A 25794-nucleotide genomic window follows, 5' to 3' on the forward strand; every position below is an offset into this window, starting at 1 on the left:
CTCGAACGTTGGCAAAATCGCGCTATGCTAAATCAATTAAGGAAAGGACACAACGGCTGGGTTAGATGACACGACACCAGGGGTACAGTTCTCAAGACCTCCGGAGGAGGTTATAATATTTGTATGCAGAACGTTTAGATTACACTGACAAGAGGTACAACATAGAAAGGTGGGCACTTAAATACGGTCTTATCTTAGCCCCGACAGACCACAGATAAACGGGACAAGACTGACTCACACAGGGATTGATGGCAAGGGAGGGCAGGATCGATGGCTCAAGGTGCACCTTGGCTCAGGGACAGGATCCACACGGTCCAGTCCAGATATGCGGGGAGGTATCGTCGCGCTGGAGGTGGCGTCTGTTTCTCCTCAAGCTGGGGGCGCATCTCCCGTCACCTCCGGTAAGTCGCTGCGTATATCCAGCGGGGAGTGACACGCCCTCGGCTCGTTAGCTCCGCCCCAGATGGAATCGGCCCGCCGCTTCTTATTGGGTGCGGGGGGGTTACCGGGTTCCGCCCTTGACGAGGAGCTGACAGTCAGCCCCTTCGTGGTAACCCCGTCGGAGCACATGGGCAATGGCGGCTAACCAAGCCGGAGTGAGGACGCCCACTCCCCGCACCGCGGCCGCGCCGCCGCCTGCTGTTGTTGTAGTTGTTGTTGTAGTTCCATGAGATGATGGGAGGATGCGGAGATGAGGTTGTGGGGAGGTATTGGGAGGTCCTAAACTCACTACTGGTGCCATACAATCACATTCTGGTGCAACAAAGAGTCAGAATTAATGGAAACGAGTCCTTAACTGACATAGACTAAGAATAACTAGCAAGATGTCCTATAGTTGTCTACGTGAGATGCGGTGAACCTGGGCACGACATTTAATGGGGGAAAAAGGGGAAGGTCGGTTCTACAGAGTGTTGTTTACAGACAATGGGACTAGGGAATGGGGGATTGGGGATAGTTGGGGAGTATTGGGGAAATAGGGGAATATTTACAAGCGGATATGGATGGAGGCCAAATCCCATATCCGCAACAGTATTCTATGAATACCCTCTTGTTTTCTAAGTGATTCTTCGCAATTGAGAGATCGGGCCAAAAACGACAAAGAGCATGATGCTTCAAAAAGTTGTGGACAAGTTATGACAAAACATGGATAAGTTGGGTGGGTGACAAAAACAAGCTGATTCGACTTTGTTAAAGTCCGGATGCTCAGATGTTCAGCCTGGCAGAGATATGCACTCCACAAAGTGCCAATCTCGTTCCTTTTTCAAAATTGCTCAATATTCGTTGAAATAAAGTGCATTTTGCATTTGAAGCAGAATAAAACATTTTAATTGCCAAACTTTTTTTTTGTTGTTTTTTTGTATACAAGATCGAGGCTCGTGAAAGAGCTAACATTAATCACACAAAAAGTCAAACCGACACAAAACACAAAAAATAAGGGGAGCGGCAGACAAGATGGGGAGAGAGGGGGAAGGACACAAACACAACATTTGAGAGCAGGGACATCGGGAGAAATGTGGGAGGGGGAGGGCTTTGGGGGAGGTGGGAGAGGTACAAAACATATGAACACTGCAAGGACTTCCAGGAAAGAAGTTGGAATTTCAAAAAAAAGGTGCATTTGGGGTGAATTAGCGGGGGTAGAAAAGATCAAGGTTTTGGATGGGGGAAGATAAGAGATGGTGGTGAACAGCTGTTTTAAAGACCTGGAGGGAGGAGTGGGATTGAAGGGAGTGGGGGAGTTTGTTCCAGAGGCGGGAGACAAGGGGAATGAAAGAGTGAAGGTGAGCAGAGAGCCTAGATTTTGGCAGTTTAACCATAAGAGGGTTGCTGGCAGATCTTGTGCGACCTAAAGGAATATTGGGGGGACAGAGCACAGAGAGAGCTGGGGGAGCAAGGCCGGAGAGGAGTCGGTAGAAGACAGAAAGACCACCAACCTGCCTGCGGTGAGTGAGTGAAAGGCCCTCGGAGTTAACTTCATCGCAGGAGATTCCAATGATTCTGAAAGCTTTGTTTTCAACAGCGTGAAGCCGAGCTAGGTGTGAGGCAGGAGCACCAGCCCAGAGGGGGGAACAGTATTCCATTGAGCTGCGGATGAAAGCCTTGTATGTGGTGAGGAGCTCAGGTGTGCCAAAGAAGGACTTCGCACGACGGAGGATGCCCAGTCGGCGACTGGCTTTGGAGGCCAGCTTGGAAATGTGGTTTTCCCAAGAAAGATCATGGCAGATAGTGAGACCCAAAAGCTTGAGCAACAAAACTTCTTGGAGAGGATTGTTGAGAAAGTAGATGGGAGGGTTTTCCAGTCGGTCTTTTCGGAGAGACATAGTAAGAGTGTGAGATTTGTCAGGATTGAAAGACATGTTCCACTTGTTTGACCAGTCTGATTTTTTTCCAGGTCTGCAGAGAGTGCGGAGGCTGCAGACTGCCGATCTGAGGGATGAGGAATGGAGCGGCAGATAGTGGAGTCATCAGCAAAGAGATAGAGAGGATTTTCCAGAGAGCCGGAGAGATTATTGATGAAGACCAGAAAAAGCACAGGGCCCAGAACACAACCTTGGGGAACTCCAGCCAGAACAGGAAGGGGAGATGAGAGAAATCCATTCAGGGCCACACGTTGCCTTCGACCAGAGAGGAAGTCCGCAAGCCATGAGTGGAGATTTCCATGGATACCATAGAAGGAGAGTTTGGTGAGCAGAGCTGGGTGCCAGACCGTATCGAAGGCACGTGATATGTCAAGTGAGACAGCTCTGATTTCCTGTTTTGCATTGAGGACCTCCATCCATTGTTGAGACAGCAGAAGCAACATGTCCAGAGTAGAATGACCTGGTCTGAATCCAAATTGATGATCAGAGATCAAGCCATTGGAGAAGAGGAAGGACTTGATATCCAAATCAATGATGGATTCCATGGCTTTGCTGATAATTGGGAGCAGGCTGATTGGTCTGTAGTTGCAAGGATCTGGTTTTGCACCTTTTTTGTGTAAAGCGGTAATGTTTGCTGATTTCCCAGATGCTGGCAGATGACCTTGAGCAAAAGAGAGGGTGAAAAGAACAGAGAGAGGGTGAGATAGAGCGGAAGAGCAGGATTTTAGGACCCGTGGGCTGATGCCGTCTGGTCCAGTTGCAGAATCAGAGTCGAGGTTTGACAAAAACTTCTCCACCTTGTCAGGACAGAAGGACACAGAGTCCAGGAGCAGTTGGGTTCGACTGGGAAAGGTGGGAACAGAGAGAGATGGGTTTGGGACACGAAATTCATTCCTTTCTTATTAGTCCTCTACCGGTGTACACCGGAGGGGACTATAGGTTTGCACTCCGTCCCTCCGTCTGTCCATCTGTCTGTCAGTCCGTCACGCAAAGAACAGTTTTCTGGACTTATTTTCTGAACTCTTAATGCTAATGATTTCAAACTTGGTACATGGTTTCCTCATGATAAGTTACAGATCAAGTTCGAACTTCACGACGTTTCGATCATTTTTGACAAAGTTATGGCACTTTGAACTTTGGTAATTTCCCCAACAGTTTTCCGGACGACAGACTGCCAGAAGGGGACATGTATTGCAGCGCAATACTCAGAATGCTTGTTTATTGTGCTGGAAGTTTGACAATTAAATTTGAAATTTTTTTTTTTTACCTCCGCCATCTGTGATAGACAGAGCTAATGGTTTTTTAATTGTATTCGTTTTATCTCCCTCCTGAAATGACTTGAGATGGCATTGTTTGCAGGTCTGGTTCATCGAGTGAAGATGGAAAAGTTTCAAAGTGTTTTATATCAGGGTTCCCAAGATGATTTGAGCAATGAGTGTGTGAAGCAGGAACCTTGTGATTCTAATCCCAGGGAGCTGAATAATGCTCCTCATCTACTTGAAGGTAAGCAGAGCCGCACACAGAACACACAGCACTGCTCATCTTTCTTTGTTCGCTTAATGATGAAATGCTTAAATTCAACATCATGTCGAAGGATGGATTTGCTTATACAGTGTGCACCGACTAAAGCTTGTTTATGTTACATGGACATCTGTTGCAGTTGCGGTACCAAGCACATTTTATATGTTGTTATGTCTCCGCCGACGAAGTCGCCGGAGACATTATGCTTTTAGGTTGTCCAGTCCGTCTGTGATAGGTTTTCGTTATGGCAATAACTTGAGAGTGGCTCAAGGGATCTTAGTGAAACTTGGTGCAGGTATGTCCAATGAGGTAAAGATGAACTGATTGAATTTTGGGGTCACGAGGTCAAAGGCCAAAGGTCAGAGGTCATGTTAGGTAAAAATCCTGTCACCGCGATAACTTGTGAACCAGTGATGGGATTCTGACCAAATTTGGTACAATTATGTAGAATAATGCAAAGAGGAACTGCTTAGATTTTGGGGTCAAAGTCTGTAATAGGTATACGTAGTGTGTTCAAAAAGTATCCGACCTTTATTTTTCGTGCGTAAAAAAAAAGAAGCTAGGGAGGCGTTGATTGGTGCACGTATGTAGGCGATCCTAATGCGCACGCGTGAATTTTTTCCCACCTGCAGAAGCTGTCATTCGACGGCAGACCGCCGATGAGTGAGGACATGTAAGTGAGCGCCGTCGGATTTTCGTTTTTGACAAAATGACGGAAAAACTTGAACAACGCTACTGCATCAAATTTTGTGTTTCATCAAACTTGCATCAAAACTGCAACTTGGTTTCTGGGTCGTACCCATAAACCCAGGACTCATCGCCAGTGATCACTGTGTTGAGGAAGCTGGGATCGCTGTTCACAGTCTCCAGCATGTCCTGTGCGATCTCCAAACGGAGTTGCTTCTGCTCAATCGTTAGCAGCTTTGGTACGAACTTCGCTGAGATTCTCCTGAAGCCCAAATCCTCCTTCATAATGGAAGGAACGGTGTTGAATCTTGCGGATCGTTTCCACTTGGGAATCGCCAAGCTTTACACAAAATTTGTATAACCTGAAAACGGCTGAAGTGATCTAATTCAAACTTGGTTCAAGTATGTATGATGATGTAAAGATTAACTGGTTCGAGTTTGTGGTCAAGAGGTCAAAGGTCAAAGTCTGTCATAGGTCTATAACTTCAGAACCACTAAAGGGATGCAATTCAAACTTGGTACAGATATGAATAATGATGTAAAGATTAACCGGTTAGAGTTTGGGGTCAAGAGGTCAAAGGTCAGAGGTCATGTCAGGTAAAAATGTGATAACTTGAGAACAGCTGAATGGATATAAATCAAACTTGGTGCTAGTATTATAATTATGTAATAATGTGGGCGGATGCATATCGGTCGACATCGTGACGTCAAAGAGTGTTGTCGTAGTTTTTATGTTTGTAATTTGGCAATGAGCAGGAACCTGAAACTAAAGGTTCAATATTGTCTCATCAATCTGCAGTCATCTATAAGAGAGTTGTGTGTGTGTGCGTTTATGTCGCCATTTTCTCAGAGATGGGCCAACGGATCCTCGTCAAACTTTCAGAAGTTCATCAGTGAGTGCCTGGGAGTGTTTTCGTCAAAAGTTGAAACTTTTGAAAAACAAAAAGTTGGATTTTATTTTTAAATCGCTCTATTAGTGGGGGGGCCAATGTTTTCCCGTTGAATTCAAATGTTAATTTGTGGACACTGGTTGGGTTGTCTTTAGGGATGATAGAAGTTGTAGAAAAAATATGTCTCCATTTTTTTCCAAGTTCTTTATAGCGGCCATTTTGGATTATCAAAATGGCGTTTGTTGAAAACCGAAATTGTCATTATCTTGGCTTCTAAATGACCTAGAGTGTTAATTTTGGTGTCCAAATGTACATATTTGCGGATACTTAATCCAATAAACACACATTTATACACCTACATATGATCAAAAGGGTTCTTATGGCAGCCATCTTGGATTTTCACGCACTTATGCCAACACATATATATATTTTTTTTCCATCATTTTCACTTCTAAATCACATAAAGGCTGGACTTTAGTGTTCAAATGTACACTTATAATGTCTTTGTGCAATATTTTTAGTTGGCAGTGTTCATTGTTACATTGAAGGATCTCCATCCTCCTCATCATCAGTGTTATCGATTCCCATGGGGCGCTCCTGACCCGTGTTACCACACACCTCTTCATCTGCCCCACACATACACATCTCAGAACAGTTGAGATGCTGAGACCTGCATGAGCAGTGAGACATGCATTGGGTCTTCTTGCAGTTACATTTGATTAGATGTGTGATGGCAGCTGGGGCTGGAGGGTCCTTGGTTGTGATGGGCACCAGCTGATCTCCTTCTGCTCTCCATCCATGTTCTGTTGGTTGTGGAAGCTGGGGGTCCGGTACATCAGCCTGATGCCACACCATGGCCTGGAAATGTGCACGAGCAATGGCTTCATGTAAAGCTCCCCGTGTTGGTGGCAGCTTCTGTGCCTCTAGCTGTTTCTTGGTAAACAGTCTCCACCTCAGCTTGCCCACATCCACAACTGTAGTACGAGGCTCATACAGCTGGCATACAAATGCCTCAATGTCACTTTCTGTGTCAGCTCTCAGCTCCTCAGAGGCCCCAAGGTCATGAAACGCAGATACCACCTCAACAGAGCACCTATTGAGGGCTTGCCAACATGTGAGCTTTCCCTTGCCGGCAAACCGACCAGTCTGGTCTGCTCCCGTGAATGCATGGAATCCTGGTAGGGCTGCAGCCTTCCTGACACCAAGTTCATGTACTATTGGTTCCAGTGAGATTTGCCTCTTCTTGTTCCCCACACCCGTGATGAAGTATGTGTCTTTGCATAGTTCATGGTACCGGTGGAGTGCTAGGATGAATACATCAGTATCAGGTGACTGAATGTACAGCTGTGTTGCACCTCTTCGGACGGCATCTAGACTGTGAAGAAAGATCCTCGTATCAGCCTCCTCCTGGGAGCTACGGAGATGCTGTACATCCATGCAGTTGGAGAAGACATCCTGCCTTGAAGTGACGATGAAGACCTTGGTAGTCCCCTCAAAGTGACACAGAGCTTTCTTTGCCAGATAGACAGTTAGCTCATCTTTGGTGTTGGTGTGCGACAGGAACTGTTTTGCTGTCAGTTTCCCAATCGGGGTGCTGTCTTGAACGTGGTAAGCAGTGGGCGGCTTGCCACCTTGGCGCCTCTCCCGTGTGGCCTCTTTCAGTGAATTTGGCAGATCATATCGGTCAAACACGAGGTGGACTTCATCATACCCGTTGGTCTTGCAGTCCAGTGTTGCATTGAAATGGCCAGCCCACTGGGCACATGTTTTGACCCATTGTGGCTTAGCCATTGCTTGCACTAATGCCATGCCGTCTATGACAGTCACCTTCTTGGGAGGGGGTGGAGTATGTTCAGGATTGTCGTCGTCTGGCTGCTGACCAGTGCCAGTTGACTTCTTGGGTAGATCTTCTAGGATGCCCATGAGCTTGCTTTTGTCTGTGCATGGTAGTAGTGTCCCAGCCATTGCAAAGAGGGTTCGTGGAAGCGCGGTGAATTCATATTGACCTATGGCATCCTTCAAGTTGATCTCTGGTCGTGTACGTTCTTGTACGTCCTCAGCTTCAGCTGTTCGCATGATTGTGCGTGAAAGTAGCCACACTGTGTCCGTCGCAGAGTACGGCTTGGTGACATCTGGGTTTGACCGTGTCTTGAAGCTATACGTGGTACCTGTGGCAGATTGTTTGTTTGGTGCTTGGCAAGGAACAAAGTCTGGAGCAGTCAGAACCTTGAGTGAGCGGTGTCTGGCCTTTCGGTCATGTAGTGTCAGTGTTCTATGTTCATCTGTGGAGGGTGCATGTTCCCGTCGTTGGTAGAGTGCCCAGGCTGTAGCATGGAGTGTCCGCTTCCCATCAGGTGTGTCTTCATTGAAGTCACTGTTGTCCACTGCAAAGAAGACAAACGTCCCTATGCGCATGGTTCTTGGAAAGTATACACCCTGTTCTGTCGTAGACTCTATGACTGAGTTGGCCAGCTGTGTCTCCAACCGCAAGATCCGACTATAATCAACAGACAGACCGAACCCATGCAGGAAATCCAGAAGCTTCTTGTTTCTGGTGGACTGATGGACTACAATGGCAACGGCAAGCTGCTGTGGCCATTCTAAGCGATGGCGGAATGGTGCATCTGGCTCTTTGGGCTTGTACGTGACTTGGCGTTTTGACTTGTAGCCGTACATGATGTTCTGACTGATGGTTATAACATCTCGATGAATAGTGGCTGAGCGCATAGTCTCTGGCTCAATGCTCGTGGCTGGTCCTTCCAGTAGCCAGCGGAGGAAAGCATAGAGTACTTTGGGTACATGCTTTTCAGCATCATCAGTGTTCATTTCTCCTTCAAATTGCCATGGGTGCTTGTTCTGACAAGCAATGGCACTGCGGAGAACAGAGGCACTCTCAAACAGTTGTTCGATGTTTTTTTCATTTGTCTTCGTCATTGCATCTTCGACAGCTGCATCACGCACGGCAGTGGAGAATACACAGTCTGACTCGTTTCGACGTTTTGGTTTCATGAAGTGAACGTCATCAATGTGAGAGTTGATTTTCTCCTTCATGCCTTGGGTAGTAGGTGATGGGACATTGTGCACACCATTATTGTCAAGAATCCTGGAGTAAACCGACTTCAGGTCAGACATGTTGAGAATTTCACCAGCTTGGAGTAGAGAGCGAACAAGGCTGACAAACTCAATGTCTGCGGCTATTTTGATAACATTAGTTTCTTGCAGTATGTGTTCTTTGTCATCACTTGATGTCCCACTCTTGGGAGCACGTTGGACATTCTGCACCCAGCATGGGAGATGATACTTGACGTCGATCGCATGAGCATCATGTGCACTGATGGCAGCACTCAGCTGAACTTTCCACTTGTGGTTGCTGCCTTCTTCAACAGCTTTCTTCAGCTGTTTACCTGCGTTGAACGTGCATACAACATGTACACTTTCCTTAGTGACCTCTTGACAGAAGAAACAAAGGTCTCTGTTGAATGGAGTTGATGATGAACGTGTGAAGCGAAGAGTCTCGTCTTGCGTAGAACCTGAGGTACTTGCAGCGGCAGGTGCAGAAGAAGGACGTCCACACCTCTTATGAAGATGCTGGGTGTCGCCATGTTCGCAGGCTTTCTGGTGGCGAACTCTAGCACGCTCCAGGTGAGCAGTGTTGCATGTAGATCCATAACATGCCCGGTGCCACTTTGCTTTATTGTTCCTCAAGTCAGTGGCAGTGAAACAGCTTAATCGTTCGCTGATCTGTTTGAAGTCGGCATCACCATATCGTGCCCTCTCCTGGATGAACTGGAGAAACTTTGCATATGAGCCCAGTGCTGGCTCAGTCACTAGTGCACCTTGGGGATCCTGGCACTGAATGCAAAGTGTGAAATCAGTTTCTTTCTTGGTTTTCTTGCTTTTTGGCTCCATCATAGCTCAGGGTCACGAATCTGGAACATACAAATAACAAATAACAATTAAGATAGATGTGCATTAAGTTAGATTTTGGACACTGGTTCGGCTGTGCCATAAAAACCTATTTTTATCCCTTGTAGGTTATTAAAGAAGGTTTCATTCAATTCTCTATCCCCAAAAATGTACAACTGGACACCAGAATCGAAACTCTAGGTCATTTAGAAGCCAAGATAATGGAATTTTACGTTTTCGACATCCGCCATTTTGAAAATCCAAAATGGCCGCCATAAAGAACTTGAAACAATTGGAGACATATTTTTTCTAGAACTTATATCATCCCTAAAGACAGCCCAACCAGTGTCCAAAAATTAACAAGCAATTTCACCGGGCATTTCAATCTGCTACATTGGCCCCCCCACTATATAGTGCCTAAGCCTTTGCAGCTATGTGAAAGGCAATATTAAGTGATCCCCAACCCCATTCTTTAGCGGGTGTAGTGAAGTGTTTTGTGCCCCACCAAAATTAGAAAACTAGAATGGAACTTGATAGAGAGCATACGTCTGCCAGGCTGAACAGTTTATGTTTTGAATCCCACTGATCTTCACCAAAATTTAATTAATTCTTCTTTGTCACACACCTAATTTGTCCACCAATCTTTGTCCGAATCCATCCACTACTTTTTTGAGATAGTGTGTTCACAGACAGACAAACAAACAAGAAGACATCATGCAGAGCATGATGCTTACAAAATCCACCCCTCTCCAAAATAAAAAGATGCCATGGATACATCAACTTGTCCATTTCATTAAGATTACAATTGACGATCTTGATCAAAGCTCAGGTCAATCAGGTTAAAATTGATGGTTTTTCAGATGGAAATTGATATTAGAAGTTTGATCTTGAGTTGACCTTTTGACCTTAAAAAATAGTTGGTTTCTCAATTAAGTGAGGTACTAGATGCTGTTTAATTTTCAAATCAATTGGATGAAAATTGAAGATTTTTCAGATGAAAATTGATGATTTTGGAAGTTTGACTTTGAGTTGACCTTTTGACCTCAAAAAGGTGCTTTCCCAATTTAGTGACAACATGCAAATGCTGTTCAATTTTCAAGTCAATCGGATGAAAAATGGCAATTTTAAAGCTTGGACCTCATGGTGACTTTTGACCTCAATCAATAGAATAACGCACAAGACCAACCAATATACTTGAAAAATATTCGATTTTGCAAGTAACAAACAGACAGGGGTGAAAATATAACCTCCATCCACCTTTGGTGACAGGTATAAAAACTAGAGCTTCCAGGGAAGCAGAACTCAACTGAACTGACTGGACAACTTTAAAGTAGGTCGGGTCTCACATGCCAAGTTTGATGAAAATTCGTCAATATATGTGGACGCTAGATTGTTAACGTCGTTTCAGAGCTGAAAAAATATGCTGGCCTATGGCAGCCATTTTGTGACAGATCGGATTGACATGCGATAGCAACCTACCTTGTGTGGTAAGGGTTAAACATTCTAAGTTTGATCAAAATCTGTTAATATTTGTGGACGTTAAAGTCTTAACGTCGTTTCGGAGCTGAAAACAATATGGCGGCCATTTTGTGACGGATCGGGTTGGAATGCAATAGCAACCTACCTTGTGTGGTAAGGGTTAAACATTCTAAGTTTGATCAAAATCTGTTAATATTTGTGGACGCTGGAGTGTTAACGTCGTTTTCATGACCAAAAACAAAATGGTCGCCTAAGTCCGCCATTTTTCAACAGATCGGGCTGAAATGTAATACCAACCTGGTCCTTGGGGTAAGGATGCTGCATGTCAAGTTTGATCAGAATTGGTTGATATTTGTGGACGCTGGAGTGTTAACGTCGAAAAGTTAACGGACGACGGACGCCGTCGGGTTCAGTATGTGATGAAAAAATGAATTCCTTAGGTCTGGAACTGACTGTGCATTACAAAGCATCATGTTTTTGGATAAGTCGGGAATTAAGGGACCCCCTGGGCATGTTTATATTAATTACATGGAATATAGATTTGTCTTATTGGTTGTGCCTCCTCATGGACATTATGCCTGTCTCACTCAAAGATGAGGGGCATTGGGCAGTTGAGTTGACTTGTGTAAAGTCGATGGGCTAGTGTAACTTGCATTAAGAAGAGGGATGAGGGGGGATGGGAGATGTGTGTGTGTGTTTTTCAGGTATATACAATGCCGTTAGAAAGTATTCACACCCCTTGACTTTTTCACATTTTCTTGTGTTACAGCCTGATTTTACAATGTGAAATTTAAAAATTTTTTGTCACCGATCTACACATAATACCCCATAATTACAAAGTGAAAAAAGGATTTTTAGAAATTTTTACAGATTTATTGAAAATTAAATGGCTTGAGGCAAGAAGTATTCAACCCCTTTGCTATGACACTTCAAATTGAGCTCAGGTGCATCCAATTTCCTTTGGTCATCCTGGAGATGTAAAAGTTTTTCATCTTTCATGTCTGCCAGTGAAAGCACACAGATAGAACAACCAAATTAGTCATTGGGAAGGTTTGAATTTTCTGCCATTTATGGAATGCTTCCTGTGTAGCGTACCTTGAGAGATGAGTACAGATTACACTGTAGGGTGGTTCTTTGTTTTACAATTCAAATTATTGAATCGTTTTACTCCTAACCTTTAATTTTTTTGGTATTGAGGTACAACTTCTGCATGTGAAATATTTTTTGAAAACATCAAGTTTTAGGGGTTGCACGGTGACTCATTGTTGCCCGATGAGCGTTTATTTCCTGCAATCGGGAAACCTCTTGTGATGTTCTGTCACAACTCGAAGCAGATACTGGGTTTGCTGTTCACCCCTTGCCAGGAGACTTGTACTCTTCAATGAGGGCAACTGCGTACACGAGAGTACAGCTGTGAATGAATCTGTGAAGATGAAGGCAATCTAGGCAATCTAGGTGAAGATTGCAATCTAGGTTGGTTAGCAACTATGCCACCCTGAGCAGGCCTGAGCAGGCAGGCCATTTTCCCCCGTTATAGCGGGGGTTAGCCTTGCAGGCCCCATGACCTCCTGGTTCCCTTTTTGGGGCAATGTTTTATGGTCGGATGCCCTTCCTGAAGCCAACCCTTAGTCACCTCTACGATGCGCAGGGATACAGTGTACCTATTCTAAATCGGGGTACACACCGGGATCATTCATCCCAGAAAGCTGGTACTCAATTTGCCGACCTCGGAGGGATGACAAGCTGAGTCAACCCCCCCGGCGTTAATTCAGCGATGACCGGTATTCTAACTCCGGATCCTAAGATCCCAAGCCCGCATCCTAACCGCTAAGCCAACACCAGGCTTACCAGAGTACAGCTGTACTGTATTCAATTAACCTAAAAACAACTTCAAAATGTGCAGTACATAGCAAGGTCATGGGTCAACTGTAATGGTCAAAATCACAAGTATAGCAGTGGAGAGTAAATAATCGACTCCAAATATTTATGCGAGCCAAATATGTGAAATTACAAACTCTGTGTGCAACCCATAAATGTAGTTCAAATGGCTTAAAATTTCACCACAATGGTTTTGTCATACATACCAAAAATTTTAAGTGTTAGGAGCATGACTTTTCTAACTTTCATTTTGAAGAACCACCTTATTACACTGGACAACAAAGAGTTTGCTACTGGGGAAGAAACATATTGTTATGTCGGTTGGGTAGGGCGTAAATATATCCAGGTAGATCTGCATAGGTAGGTGCTCGACTGTTGTGATAGGGAGTCTTGATGCAATAAGTTCTGGAGCCCCAATGTCGGATTAAGCTTGTGTCTTCGTCCCCGCCACGATGGGGCGGGGCTTGTTAACTTGCGTAGAGATTATGCTAATTCCATTGTATGTCGTCGCCTCTGTGATCATTCCGGTGTCCCTTATGGCAATACATCACATACAATAGTTAGGCCCAATAGAGCACCACATTAATTAAATTCCCCCGCTGCCACAATGGCTTACGGACGAACAAACAGCAAGCGACCACGCACTTGGGCTGACAACACCGGCATGGCAGCAACCATCGAACAGGCAGGCTGGAACCACCAAAGCGCGACCCACAACACCTCCCCCTCGTGGTCCTCAATATACGCCATTTCAGGCCTGAGAAACCACCTTGGACCCACCCCCCCCCCCCCCCCCCCGGAGGTCTTAACGCCCACCAGGATCCGGTGGCCCTGCCGGCCCAAGCCACCCGCTCGGGCTGCGCCCCTATGGACAAGGGACGCCACATTCCACCAGACCCTCCGTGTGGCCCAGGTCGTACCATGCCACCCATGGCTGGGCCCCATGTCCAAATCTCGCCAGCACAGCCCCCTAGCTGGCTGGCATATCCAAATTTTGAAAGGGGCACATTTTCCCCGAGGCCATCCCCAATGACCTTTCCTAGTCCGAATCCCGCAGCCCGGGGACCAACTCCACCCACAGCTGCTCCAAATCCAATTCCCATTTCCATATAAATTTATTTTTCCTTTAAAAATTTTCATCACCTGTGCCCAACCACAGCTGCAGGTAACAACCCCTCTCTCAGGTTGTTCTGCCCCTCCCTGCAGCTGTTCCACATTTCCTACGGGGACCAGATTTCCCGAGGCTCTATCTCCCGACTCCTCTGTATCCAAGTCGAGCTCAGAGCCAACACACACCCCCCCCTGCTGGGTATGTAATTTCGGAGCCTCTTGTACCCAATTTTTGTTCATGGTGTGGGTCCCCTCGGTCACCTTGACCTCCTCCTCGGACCGACTCACTTCAACCCCCAAAATCCTTTGGGCCTGGTCAACCTTGTCCTCCATGGGACTGTCCCAGGTCCCCAGCCGCTGTGTCACATCATTTACATCATTCACATCAATCATTTCTGGCCCCCACAGGCCTTCCCCAATAAATACCCAGTCCGGTTCTGTTACCCAGACCCCCAAGCTTGTTACCCCCTCTTGCATGCACAAATGCCCTGGTGCAGCAAGGATCCAAATCCATCCCCCTGTTGATGTGTTGCAGCATCCACCCAGCCCCGATAACCTTCCAGGCCTCCATGTGACAAATATTCCCCATTTACTTCCAAATTTCCTTCCCCAACTTCCCCATTTACCTCCACACATGCAGTCTCCTCCCGTTCATACTGAATTTCCACCACCCTTGGCATCTCCTGTGCCCCATCGACACCATTCTTTAGTTCTTCCTTCAATTTTACATGGTCTAAATTCACATTCATTCCATCCCTCCTCCATCATTCTGAACCGGATTGCTAACTTGAAAATCACAACAAACCCAATTTGTTTTCAATGTTCGTCTTTCATGAATCATCCACTTTCTAAACTCCCCTCTTGCCCCTCCCATCCAAATCCCTCCCCTTGCACCTACACTCCTAAACTCCCCCCTTGCCCCGCCACTCTTAAACTCCCCCCCTGCCCCTCCACTCCTGAACTCCCCCCTTGCCCTTCCTCTCCTGAACTCCCCCCTTGCCCTTCCCCTCCTAAACTCCCCCCTCACTCCTCCCCTTCAAAACTCCCCCCCAACCCCTCCCATTCAAATCTCCCCCCATACCATTCCTCTCCAATTCTCCCTCCTCCCCCCTCCTCCTCAAAGCTGCCTCCTCCCCACTTCGTCTCCCTTCTATCTCATACCTCCACCCCCCCCCAACCTTCTTCTTTCCTCTGCCCCCCCTCAAACAACCCCTCACTGTGCCTCATCCCTTCACCTTCAAACCTTTCATCCTCCTCATCCTTCCCTTTCTTGGAACTCTTCTGCAATCGCTGACACACAAACAACTGCTCTCCCTACCTCCCCCTCTCATCCTTCATCTTACCCTACTCCTCCCCTCCCCTGTCCTGTACCCAATGCTCCCCCTCTCTCTTCATTAACGGTATGGACCTCAAACATCCGGGGCCTTCGCTCAAACCTGACTGATCTCTCCATACAGGTTGCTTCTGACAATCCAGACTTGATCTGCTTAACAGAAACTTTCCTCCTTCAAGATGTCTCTGATTCCTTAATATCTCTTCCTGGTTACTCCCTCCTCCGGTATGATAGACCTGAGCCTCGGCCTGGTGGTGGGGTGGCTATCTTTATCAAAAACTCTCTTCCTCACTCTGCTTGCACTGCCCTCTCTCCTCCTCACCCCCAGGAGTACCTCTGGCTACGGCTTCCTCTCCGCTCCCACCTTTTGTTCATATGTGTTCTGTACCGTCCCCCAAACAGTGATGACTCCATCTACATTTCACTGTCTGACAACATGGACCAACTTCTATCCACTCATCCCAACTCTCTCTTCCTCATATGTGGTGACTTCAATTGTCATCATGCCACCTGGTTGGGTGTGGGTTCCTCTCTCACCAGTCATGGCACCTCAGCAAAGGACTTCTGTGACTCACTGGGATTGACACAATCTGTCAATTTCCCGACCCGGATCTCAGCCAATGGAGTATCTTCTCTTCTAGACTTGGTTATGACTAACTTCCCTGCTAATGTCTGCTGCTCTTCTTCTGCTCCAATCGGTTCTTCTGATCATGTGCTTGTCAAAGTGGACATCTCTCTGGCCATTCTCAGAGAGCCTCCTCAGCGTCGACGAGTCTGGCATTTCACTCAGGCCGACTGGGACGGTCTTCAAGCAGCCATCAATCGTCTGGATTGGTCTCCCATCTCCACTGCCTCTGACATCAATTCTTCCTGGGAATACTTCCAAAGCAAACTGATCTCTCTCATGCACAGATTTATCCCATCTCGCCTTCAGTTGTCTTACCCTTCCTCCTGTCCATGGTACACTGAATCTTGTGGTGAGGCAGTTGCCCTGAAACAACTTGCCTTTGCCTCTTGGAAGGCTAATCCAACTGAAGGAAATCTCAGTTCCTTCCACCAAGCTCGGAACAAGTGTGTGTCTACCCTCAGGAGTGCCAGGAAGCACTATCTCTCCTCACTCAAGAATGAACTCTCAAACCTGTCTCCTTCCTCCAAATCCTGGTGGCGTCTGGTCAAGTCCGTTTCTGGTGTTTGTTCCCCCTCCATCCCCTCCCTTACCTCAAATGGCCACACAGTTGACATCGCACGTGACAAAGCCGAATGCCTCAACTCTGTGTTTGCCTCAAAATCCTTAGTCCCAAACCCATCTCTCTCTGTTCCCACCTTTCCCAGTCGAACCAAACTGCTCCTGGACTCTGTGACCTTCTCTCCTGACAAGGTGGAGGAGTTTTTGTCAAACCTCGACTCTGATTCTGCAACTGGACCAGATGGCATCAGCCCACGGGTCCTAAAATCCTGCTCTGCCGCTCTATCTCACCCTCTCTCTGTTCTTTTCACCCTATCTTTTGCTCAAGGTCATCTGCCAGCATCCTGGAAATCAGCAAACATTACCGCTTTACACAAAAAAGGTGCAAAAACAGATCCTTGCAACTACAGACCAATCAGCCTGCTCCCAATTATCAGCAAAGTCATGGAATCCATCATTGCTTCGGATATGAAATCTTTCCTCTTCTCCAATGGCTTGATCTCTGATCATCAATTTGGTTTCAGACCAGGTCACTCTACTCTGGACATGCTGCTTCTGCTGTCTCAACAATGGATGGAGGTCCTCAATGCCAAACAGGAAATCAGAGCTGTCTCCCTTGACATATCACGTGCCTTCGATACGGTCTGGCACCCAGCTCTGCTCACCAAACTCTCCTCCTATGGTATCCATGGAAATCTCCATGCATGGCTTGCGGACTTCCTCTCTGGTCGTAGTCAACGTGTGGCCCTGAATGGATTTCTCTCATCTCCCCTTCCCGTTCAGGCTGGAGTTCCCCAAGGCAGTGTGCTGGGCCCTGTGCTTTTTCTGGTCTTTATCAATGATCTCTCCGACTCTCTGGAAAATCCTCTGTATCTCTTTGCTGATGACTCCACTCTCTGCCGCTCCATTCCTCTTCCCTCAGATCGGCAGTCTGCAGCCTCCTCACTCTCTGAAGACCTGGACAAAATCACAGACTGGTCAAACATGTGGAACATGTCTTTCAATCCTGACAAATCTCACACTCTTACTATGTCTCTCCGAAAAGATCGACTGGACAACCCTCCCATCTACTTTCTCAACAATCCTCTCCAAGAAGTTCTGTCGCTCAAGCTTTTGGGTCTCACCATCTGCCATGATCTTTCTTGGGAAAACCACATTTCCAAGCTGGCCTCCAAAGCCAGTCGCCGACTGGGCATCCTCCGTCGTGCGAAGTCCTTCCTAGGCACACCTGAGCTCCTCACCACATACAAGGCTTTCATCCGCAGCTCAATGGAATACTGTTCTCCCCTATGGGCTGGTGCTCCTGCCTCACACCTGGCTCGGCTTCACGCTGTTGAATCCAAAGCTTTCAGAATCATTGGAATCTCCCGCGATGAAGCTATCTCTGAGGGCCTTTCACTCACTCACCGCAGGCAGGTAGGTGGTCTTTCTGTCTTCTACCGACTCCTCTCCGGCCTTGCTCCCCCAGCTCTCTCTGTGCTCTGTCCCCCAAATATTCCTACAGGTCGCACAAGATCTGCCAGCCACCCTCTGATGGTTAAACTGCCGAAATCTCGGCTCTCTGCTCACCTTCACTCTTTCATTCCTCTTTTCTCCCGCCTCTGGAACAAACTCCCACACTCACTTCAATCACACTCCTCCCTCCAGGTCTTCAAAACAGCTGTTCACCACCATCTCTTATCTTCCCCCATCCAAAACCTTGATCTTTTCTACCCCCACTAATTCACCCCAGATCCACCTTGTTTGAAATTCCAACTTCTTTCCTGGAAGTCTTGGCAGTGTCCATATGTTTTATACCTCTCCCACCCCCCCCCCCCCTTCCCATGCCTCCCCCCCAAAGCCCTCTCCCTCCCACAGTTCTCTCGATGTCTCCATGTCTCTTGGTCCCTGCTCTCAAATGTTGTGTTTGTGTCCTTCCCCCTCTCTCCCCATCTTGTCTACCGCTCCCGATGTTATTTGTTTTGTGTGTCTGTTTGTCTTTCTGTGTGATTAATGTTCGCTCTTTCACGAGCCTCGATCTTGTATACAAAAAAAATATTTAAAAAAAAAAAAAAAATTTGGGTTTGAGCATTAATCTGCTCACTCAATCCCTTCACATCTCCCTTCAGTTCATTTTTCATTCCTCCCAGCTCTCCCTTTAATTCATTTTTCATGTCTCCCATATTGTTACTCATTCCCTTCATTTCCTCACTCATCGTGTCCATTTTATCATTTCGTCACTCATTCTGAGCATCCGTTTTTCCCCTCACTTGTTCACTATCGGCCCTCATTTGTTCAGCAAATCATTCCATTGAGCTTTGCATCCAGGCCGGGTCGGATATCGCGGCCGATCCTATGGCGGGGGAGGTTCCACTTCTAATCTCTTCTCCCCCTTCTATTCTCAGCTCACTTCGAACCTCGGCATCTCCCTGCCACGCGCCCAGTTCAGCGTGCGCCATTACGCTGTTGGCTGAAGCGTTTCCCGCTCACGTATTTTACCTCAGAAAATAAAAGATTTAAATTTAGCGGCGCAATGCTCGCGTCTCGCACACCAATCGACTAAGAAAATTTATCGCCTCAACTATAATAATTTTTCTTCCAAATTCTCCTCACTCCTGACACCAAATTTATTCAGAGGGTTCAAAAATCCCACTCCTTGACAACAGTTGTCCTGTGGGTGACTCTATTAAGACGGAGCGTCCATGGATGGCAATCGAGCTCACTTTGAGGCGTTTCCAATTCAATGGTGGATAATACACGGGCAGGGGGGTTTTGGGGAGAATGCCGCGGCTTACCTGACGGTCCGACGATGTCTTCACCCTGAAAATCGATTCAATCCGACACGGAGGTAAAATGTACAAAAATAAATATTTATTAATGGAACCCGAGAACAATGGACGTGACGATAAATAACTAAAACCTAGGTTGGGATCCCACTCACAGACTTCAAATACAAGACAATGGGAAGGATAATAAAATAAAACGTTGTGTTGGGTTCTGTGGTGCTGTTCGGCCGTCCAGGCTCCGATGTTCGTGTTCTGTCAGGCCCATGTACGCCGCTGCCGGCAAGCCTCGCACCCCTGCGCGATCGCCCGCGAGGTCCCGTGCGTGAACAAGTGGCAAGAGGATCGTCGGCGCTCCAACGTCCAACAAGCAGGGCAATCACCGGATCGCAAGAGAAGAGGTCCAAACGGGAATGAAAGGCAAACAGGGAAGAAGTCCAAATGGGAACGAATGGGAACGAATGGCAAACAGGGAAGAGGTCCAAGCAGGAAGGAAGCCAAAACGAGAAGGGCCAACACAAATGGACAGTCCAGAGCAAGAGGGCCAAGGGAAGAGAGGAAAATGCCGGTGAGCGAGAGGTTTTACTGTTCGGCGTCTTACATCAGGTCTCTCTCTGCCAACCATGCCAGTGCCTCGTTTCCTTGTGACCTTTCGTGCCTTCACACGTCACCGGCGCTTCTCCTCCAATGAGTGCGTTGCTTGATGTGGCTCTTTCACGCCCTCCTCACTGATTGGCCGAGCGTCTCGCCCTTTGGTGTTACGGCATCGTGTGACACGTCATTGCCGGTGGCCAATCAGTGTGGCATGTCCTTCATCCTCCCTACTCTCAAATCGGTGCTCTTGTTGTTGCTCGCCCCTCCCCCTCCCCCCTGTCAAGCATGAGTTCTGGGCGTGGCTCTCGGCCTGCCTGTGCGATGTTTGCCTTCATGCCGGCGTTGTATGTGGCCGCTTCCGGTCTGTTCTTCCGTAAGTCATTGTAAGGGGGGATTTAATTAATGTGGCGCGCTATTGGGCATTACTAATGTATGTGATGTGTGGCCATAAGGGACAATGGATAAATCACAGAGGTTTGACTCACGTGGGAATTAGCCTAATCCCTACAACTATTTAACACACGATCATCCTTGTATGATCACAGATATACACTTAATCCGACAAACCGCCGAAACAAACTTATTACAGGTGAGGTTTCCCTATCAGACAGACGAAGCACCTACCTATGCAGATCTACCTGGATCTAGATATGCCCTACCCAAACAACATAACAATATATACATGTTTTGAAAACCTGACATGCTGGCTAAATTCTGACAACAGATTTGAAATCAGCAGCCCAGATTTAGCCAAGAACACCTGCATTTCTTTCAGTAGCAGACAAAAAGTTTTTTGTTCTTGCCCAGTGTTAAAGGACCAGTTAATCCAAATGGATTACATTTTTGTTGCTGCATGTTTGAGCAATGGTGATTTATTGATGATTTTCTCAATTGTCTTTGCAGATAATGAAATGAAAATGGTTTCTTGTTCCAAGTCAAGTTACCAGTTGTTTGACATGGAAGTTTATTTCACTCAGAACATGACACGTGACACTGACAAATACAGCCCAGTTCTAACCAAGAACAGCAATTGTATTACGACATTCAAGAAATCTGAGAGGAAGGGGAACCTGCACAAGTGTTCTGTTTGCAAGAAAACTTTTAGCTCATCAACATCTTTAAAGAGATGTCAAACAATACACAAACGTGAGATGCCATACAAGTGTAGTGTATGTAGCAAGGAATTTTATTGCTTATCATCTTTGAATAATCATGAAGGAAAACACACAGGAGAGAAGCCTTATAAATGTCCTGTGTGCAGCAAGTCTTTTGCTTCTTCATCATATTTATATCAACATCAAAAAATACACTTTGGCGAGGAGAATAATTCACTCAAGTGTTCTGTTTGCAACAAGGATTTTGCAAATACTACGTCCTTGAAAATACATCAAAGAATACACACAGGAGAGAAACCCTACAAGTGTTCTGTGTGCGTTATGGATTTTACCAATATTACATCATTGAAAATACATCAAAGAATACACACAGAAGAGAAACCTTACAAGTGTCCTGTGTGCGTGAAGGATTTCACCAACATCACATCATTGAAAATACATCAAAGAATACACACCGGAGGGAAACCCTACAAGTGTTCTGTGTGCGTTAAGTATTTTACTAACGTCACGTCATTGAAAATACATCAAAGAATACACACAGGAGAGAAACCCTACGAATGTTCACAATGTGGGAAGGCGTTCAGTCAGTCGGCAACTTTACGTCGACATCTCAGTATCCACACAGAAGACAAACCTTTCAAGTGTTCTGTTTGCATCAAGGATTTTGCCAATATCACGTCATTGAAAATACATCAAAGAATACACACAGGAGAGAAACACTACAAGTGTCCTGTGTGTGTGAAGGATTTCACTAATATCACGTCATTGAAAATACATCAAAGCACACACACGGGAGAGAAACCTTACAAGTGTTCGGTGTGCGTTCAGGATTTTACCAATACCACTTCATTGAAAATACATCAAAGAATACACACAAAAGAGAAAGCCCACAAGTGCCCTGTGTGCGTTATGGATTTTACCAATATTACATCATTGAAAATACATCAAAGAATACACACAGGAGAGAAACCCTACGAATGTTCACAATGTGGGAAGGCATTCAGTCAGTCGATAACTTTACGTCGACATGTCAGGATCCACACAGAAGACAAACCTTACAAGTGTTCTGTTTGCATCAAGGATTTTACCAGTATCAAGTCATTGAAAATACATCAAAGCGTACACACAGGAGAGAAACACTACAAGTGTCCTGTGTGCTGCAAGGCGTTTGCGTGTTCTTCATATTTATTTGAACATAAAAAAATACACACAGGAGAGAAACCTCACAAGTGTTCACAATGCGGCAATGCCTTCATTCAGTCAGCAACTTTACGTCGACATTATAGAATCCACACAGGAGAGAAACCTTACAAGTGTTCTGTTTGCGACAAGGATTTTACTTATATCACATCATTGAAAATACATCAAAGATTCCACACAGGAGAGAAACCCTACAAGTGTTCACAATGTGACAAGGCATTTGTGTCTTCTTCATCTCTCTATATACATAAAACAATACACACAGCAGAAAAGCTCACATGCTCCGTTTGCCAGAAGGATTTTTCCAATATCACCCTATTGAGAACTCACCAAATAATACACACAGGAGAAACCCTACAAGTGTTCACAACGCGGCAAGACATTTAATCAGTCAGTAACTTCACGTAAATATCTCTGAATCCACTTGGGGAATATCACTACAAACAAGCTACAAGTGGAAGCTGTCAGAGGTTCATTGAAGAATTAGAAAAGAGCCTGAAATTTCACAATCTAGTTCATGAATCATGATCCTTTACCAAAAAAGCAGGTGGAGATTTTGAGTTCTGTGGGAACTTCCTCCCACCTTCTGAAACGCACGAATGGAAATACGACTGAGAGAAACCTTACAATTGTCCTGTGTACAAAAAGGTGTTTGCATATTATTCCTCTGTAAATGTACTTAAATTAATAGGCACAGGAGATAAGCCTTTCAAGTGTTCTGTTTGCAAGAAGAACTTTACTTTTTCATCAACTTCATATTTCATCAACTTCACAAAAATGTTCATGTGGGAGGGAAACCCTTCACATGTTCTCACTGCTGCAACAAGGTTTTCCCACGTTCATCACATCTGTCTCAACATCAAAAAAATACATGCAGGAGAGTACTTAACTGGGATGGAGAACGACTCAAAGAAAATGAACAAGACCAAGGACATTATATCATCCAGCAACGGTACCCGCCCTATTGGCGGGGCTTCAATTGGGAGGCCAAAATGAAAAGGCAAGATATCAGAAATTGAAGGCTTTTTATTTTATTTTAAACGATTCATATAAACATCCGTTGAATCATATCACACGCATATCATCAAAATCTAAACAGTACATGACGCCCATTTTGAAAAAAGATTGAATTCTGCAAAACGGAAGCGGCCGCTACACGTCTTTCTCAGTCACATGTTTATGTGTGAAGAGTGCTCGCCGAATCTGTAACATGGAAGCGGCCGCTTCACCTGTTTCTCAGTCGCTTTGCACACGCTGCCATGCTACTTCAGAGCTGCATGTTTATATCGGAAGGGTTCGTCAGGAGTCGATCTCCTCTCTCCTGGTACGTAGAATTTCAACAAAAGCCACATCACTGTTCATATCGGTAAATATTATTCCATCGTGTTTGGGAAAATTGGAAAACTTGGATAATTGGGGAAAAAAATTGGAAAAACAATATAGCCTATTTTACTCCCATGGGTCCCATGAATACCTACCCAAAATATCGTTGTGATCGGTTGAGCCGTTTTTGCGGTACCTTTGAACGGACGAACGGACATTTGGTGAATTATAGTAAGATGGCTTTGAGAAAATAACAGGATTGAGTCAATTCGACAAGTGTATATTTTGCGAGGTAGAAACAGAAAGAACCATCATCTTCTATCAGGATGTAAAAAAAAACTCATGCAATACCCAACTACCAGAATCTGAAAAATGAAATGGGGGGAAATAACGTGGAGTGCCGATATTGTACCAGTGACAGTTGGAACAATGGGAGTGACAAAGAAGAACCTCATTGAGATCATAAAAATACATCCTGGGGAATATTGCAACAAACAAACTACAATTGGAGGTTGTACCTCCTGACACCCACTGAAGGAGATTCCAGTCAAGGGGAGAAATCCTATTTGGCTGGAAAGGCTCTTCAGAAAGACGGTCCATGGAATAATTGGTGACGAGAGAGAGGAACAGGGAATCTACTTGAAAATTCCCAGAATGCAAGAGCAATGTACAGGTCTTGTGATAAATTTGCACATCAGAACCACAGTTGGTTTTCCCTCGGGTTTCCCTTGTCTTTGCCTTGCTCCAGTGGAACTCACCATTTTTGGGGTCTGAAGAATTGAGGTATCTTCCAGCCTTGCTGGAAATGCTGAAGGTGTGCTGAAAAGACTTTTGAATCCACCTTCTAAAGTCAACAAGATGAGAACCGTTTCATCCCCCCCAAAGCCCTCTCCCTCCCACAGATCTCTCGATGTCTCCATGTCTCTCGGACCCTGCTCTCAAATGTTGTGTTTGTGTCCTTCCCCCTCTCTCCCCATCTTGTCTACCGCTCCCGATGTTATTTGTTTTATGTGTCTGTTTGTCTTTCTGTGTGATTAATGTTCGCTCTTTCACGAGCCTCGATCTTGTATACAAAAAAAAAAAAAAAAAAAAAAAGTGTGGAGAAGCTCTGCACACAAGAAAAAGTCTGAACAACTGAGTCCTGCCTCAAAAACAGCACAAACTGGATTCATTTATTATTATTTTCTGAGATAATGTGAAGTAAACAATTCCCTTGCAAGAAAGAAAGTATCCGCTACTGTGTGGGATTGTCACACCCAGTGGCGAAGTGATGGGGGGGCGGAGGGGGCGACCGCACCAGGCGCGCAGTGGATGGGGCGCTAAATGACACCCTCAAAAAACCGTTTCATGCTCCATTTGGTTGTATTGTATATAAATTGTAATACAACGAACTTGTGAGATCACAAAAAGCAACTTTCAGAACCACGTTTTACAGTTTAAACTCAGTACTACGTGTAAATGTGTCATGTCGATGTTTACAAACGCTTTACATCCGGATTCACTTTTTTCGTAATTACTATTTCTATCACCTCACACAGATGTCCGTGAAGTTAACACCCTTTACCCGAAACCCGATTCAAAGTTATGGTTGTACCATTACAAAAATGGGGGGTGTTGTGGATTTCTTTGCACAAAAGGTGAATGCGTAAACAGGGTAAATACGAGGTGTGTTCAAAAAGTATGCGACCTTAATTTGTCGTGCGTAAACAAATGAAGCTAGGGAGGCGTTGATTGGTGCACGTATGTAGGCGATCCTAATGCGCACGCGTGAATTTTTTCCCACCTGCAGAAGCTGTCATTCGACGGCAGACCGCCGATGAGTGAGGAAGTGTAAGTGAGCGCCGTCGGATTTTCGTTTTTGACAAAATGACGGAAAAACTTGAACAACGCTACTGCATCAAATTTTGTGTAAAGCTTGGCGTTTCCAAGTGGAAACGATCCGCAAGATTCAACAGGCCTTCGGGGACGAAGCAATGAGCACCACACAGATAAAGGAGTGGTACAACCGCTTCAAAGATGGCCGAACATCAGTGGAGAGTGAAGCACGTTCGGGTAGGCCCTCAACATCCCGAAATGAGATCGTCATTGACCAATTGAGGACCCTGGTGATGCAGGATCGTCGAATCGCGATCAGAGAACTTGCAGACGAGGTGGGCGTCAGCATTGGATCCGTTCATTCCATTATGAAGGAGGATTTGGGCTTCAGGAGAATCTCAGCGAAGTTCGTACCAAAGCTGCTAACGATTGAGCAGAAGCAACTCCGTTTGGAGATCGCACAGGACATGCTGGAGACTGTGAACAGCGATCCCAGCTTCCTCAACACAGTGATCACTGGCGATGAGTCCTGGGTTTATGGGTACGACCCAGAAACCAAGTTGCAGTCATCACAATGGAAGCATCCAACATCCCCGAGGCCAAAAAAAGCAAGGCAGGTCCGCAGCAATGTCAAAGTC

General features: G+C 45.8%; 1 protein-coding gene across 1 annotated transcript in view; it reads left to right on the top strand.

The window, feature by feature from the left end:
• LOC137427486 (uncharacterized) overlaps window positions 1-25023 on the top strand; it is an 84647-nt gene extending 59624 nt beyond the window's left edge. Inside the window, exons 10-11 of the mRNA XM_068117017.2 lie at window positions 3717-3860; window positions 20607-25023. Of these exons, the coding sequence (XP_067973118.2) occupies window positions 3717-3860; window positions 20607-22405 (1943 nt within the window). The 3' untranslated portion in view covers window positions 22406-25023. The remainder of the gene's footprint in view (window positions 1-3716; window positions 3861-20606) is intronic.
• Window positions 25024-25794: the final 771 nt, after the last annotated feature.

The sequence above is a fragment of the Myxine glutinosa genome, chromosome 5, assembly GCF_964187855.1.
Source record: "Myxine glutinosa chromosome 5, kmMyxGlut1.1, whole genome shotgun sequence".
In the NCBI taxonomy this organism is placed as follows: domain Eukaryota; kingdom Metazoa; phylum Chordata; class Myxini; order Myxiniformes; family Myxinidae; genus Myxine; species Myxine glutinosa.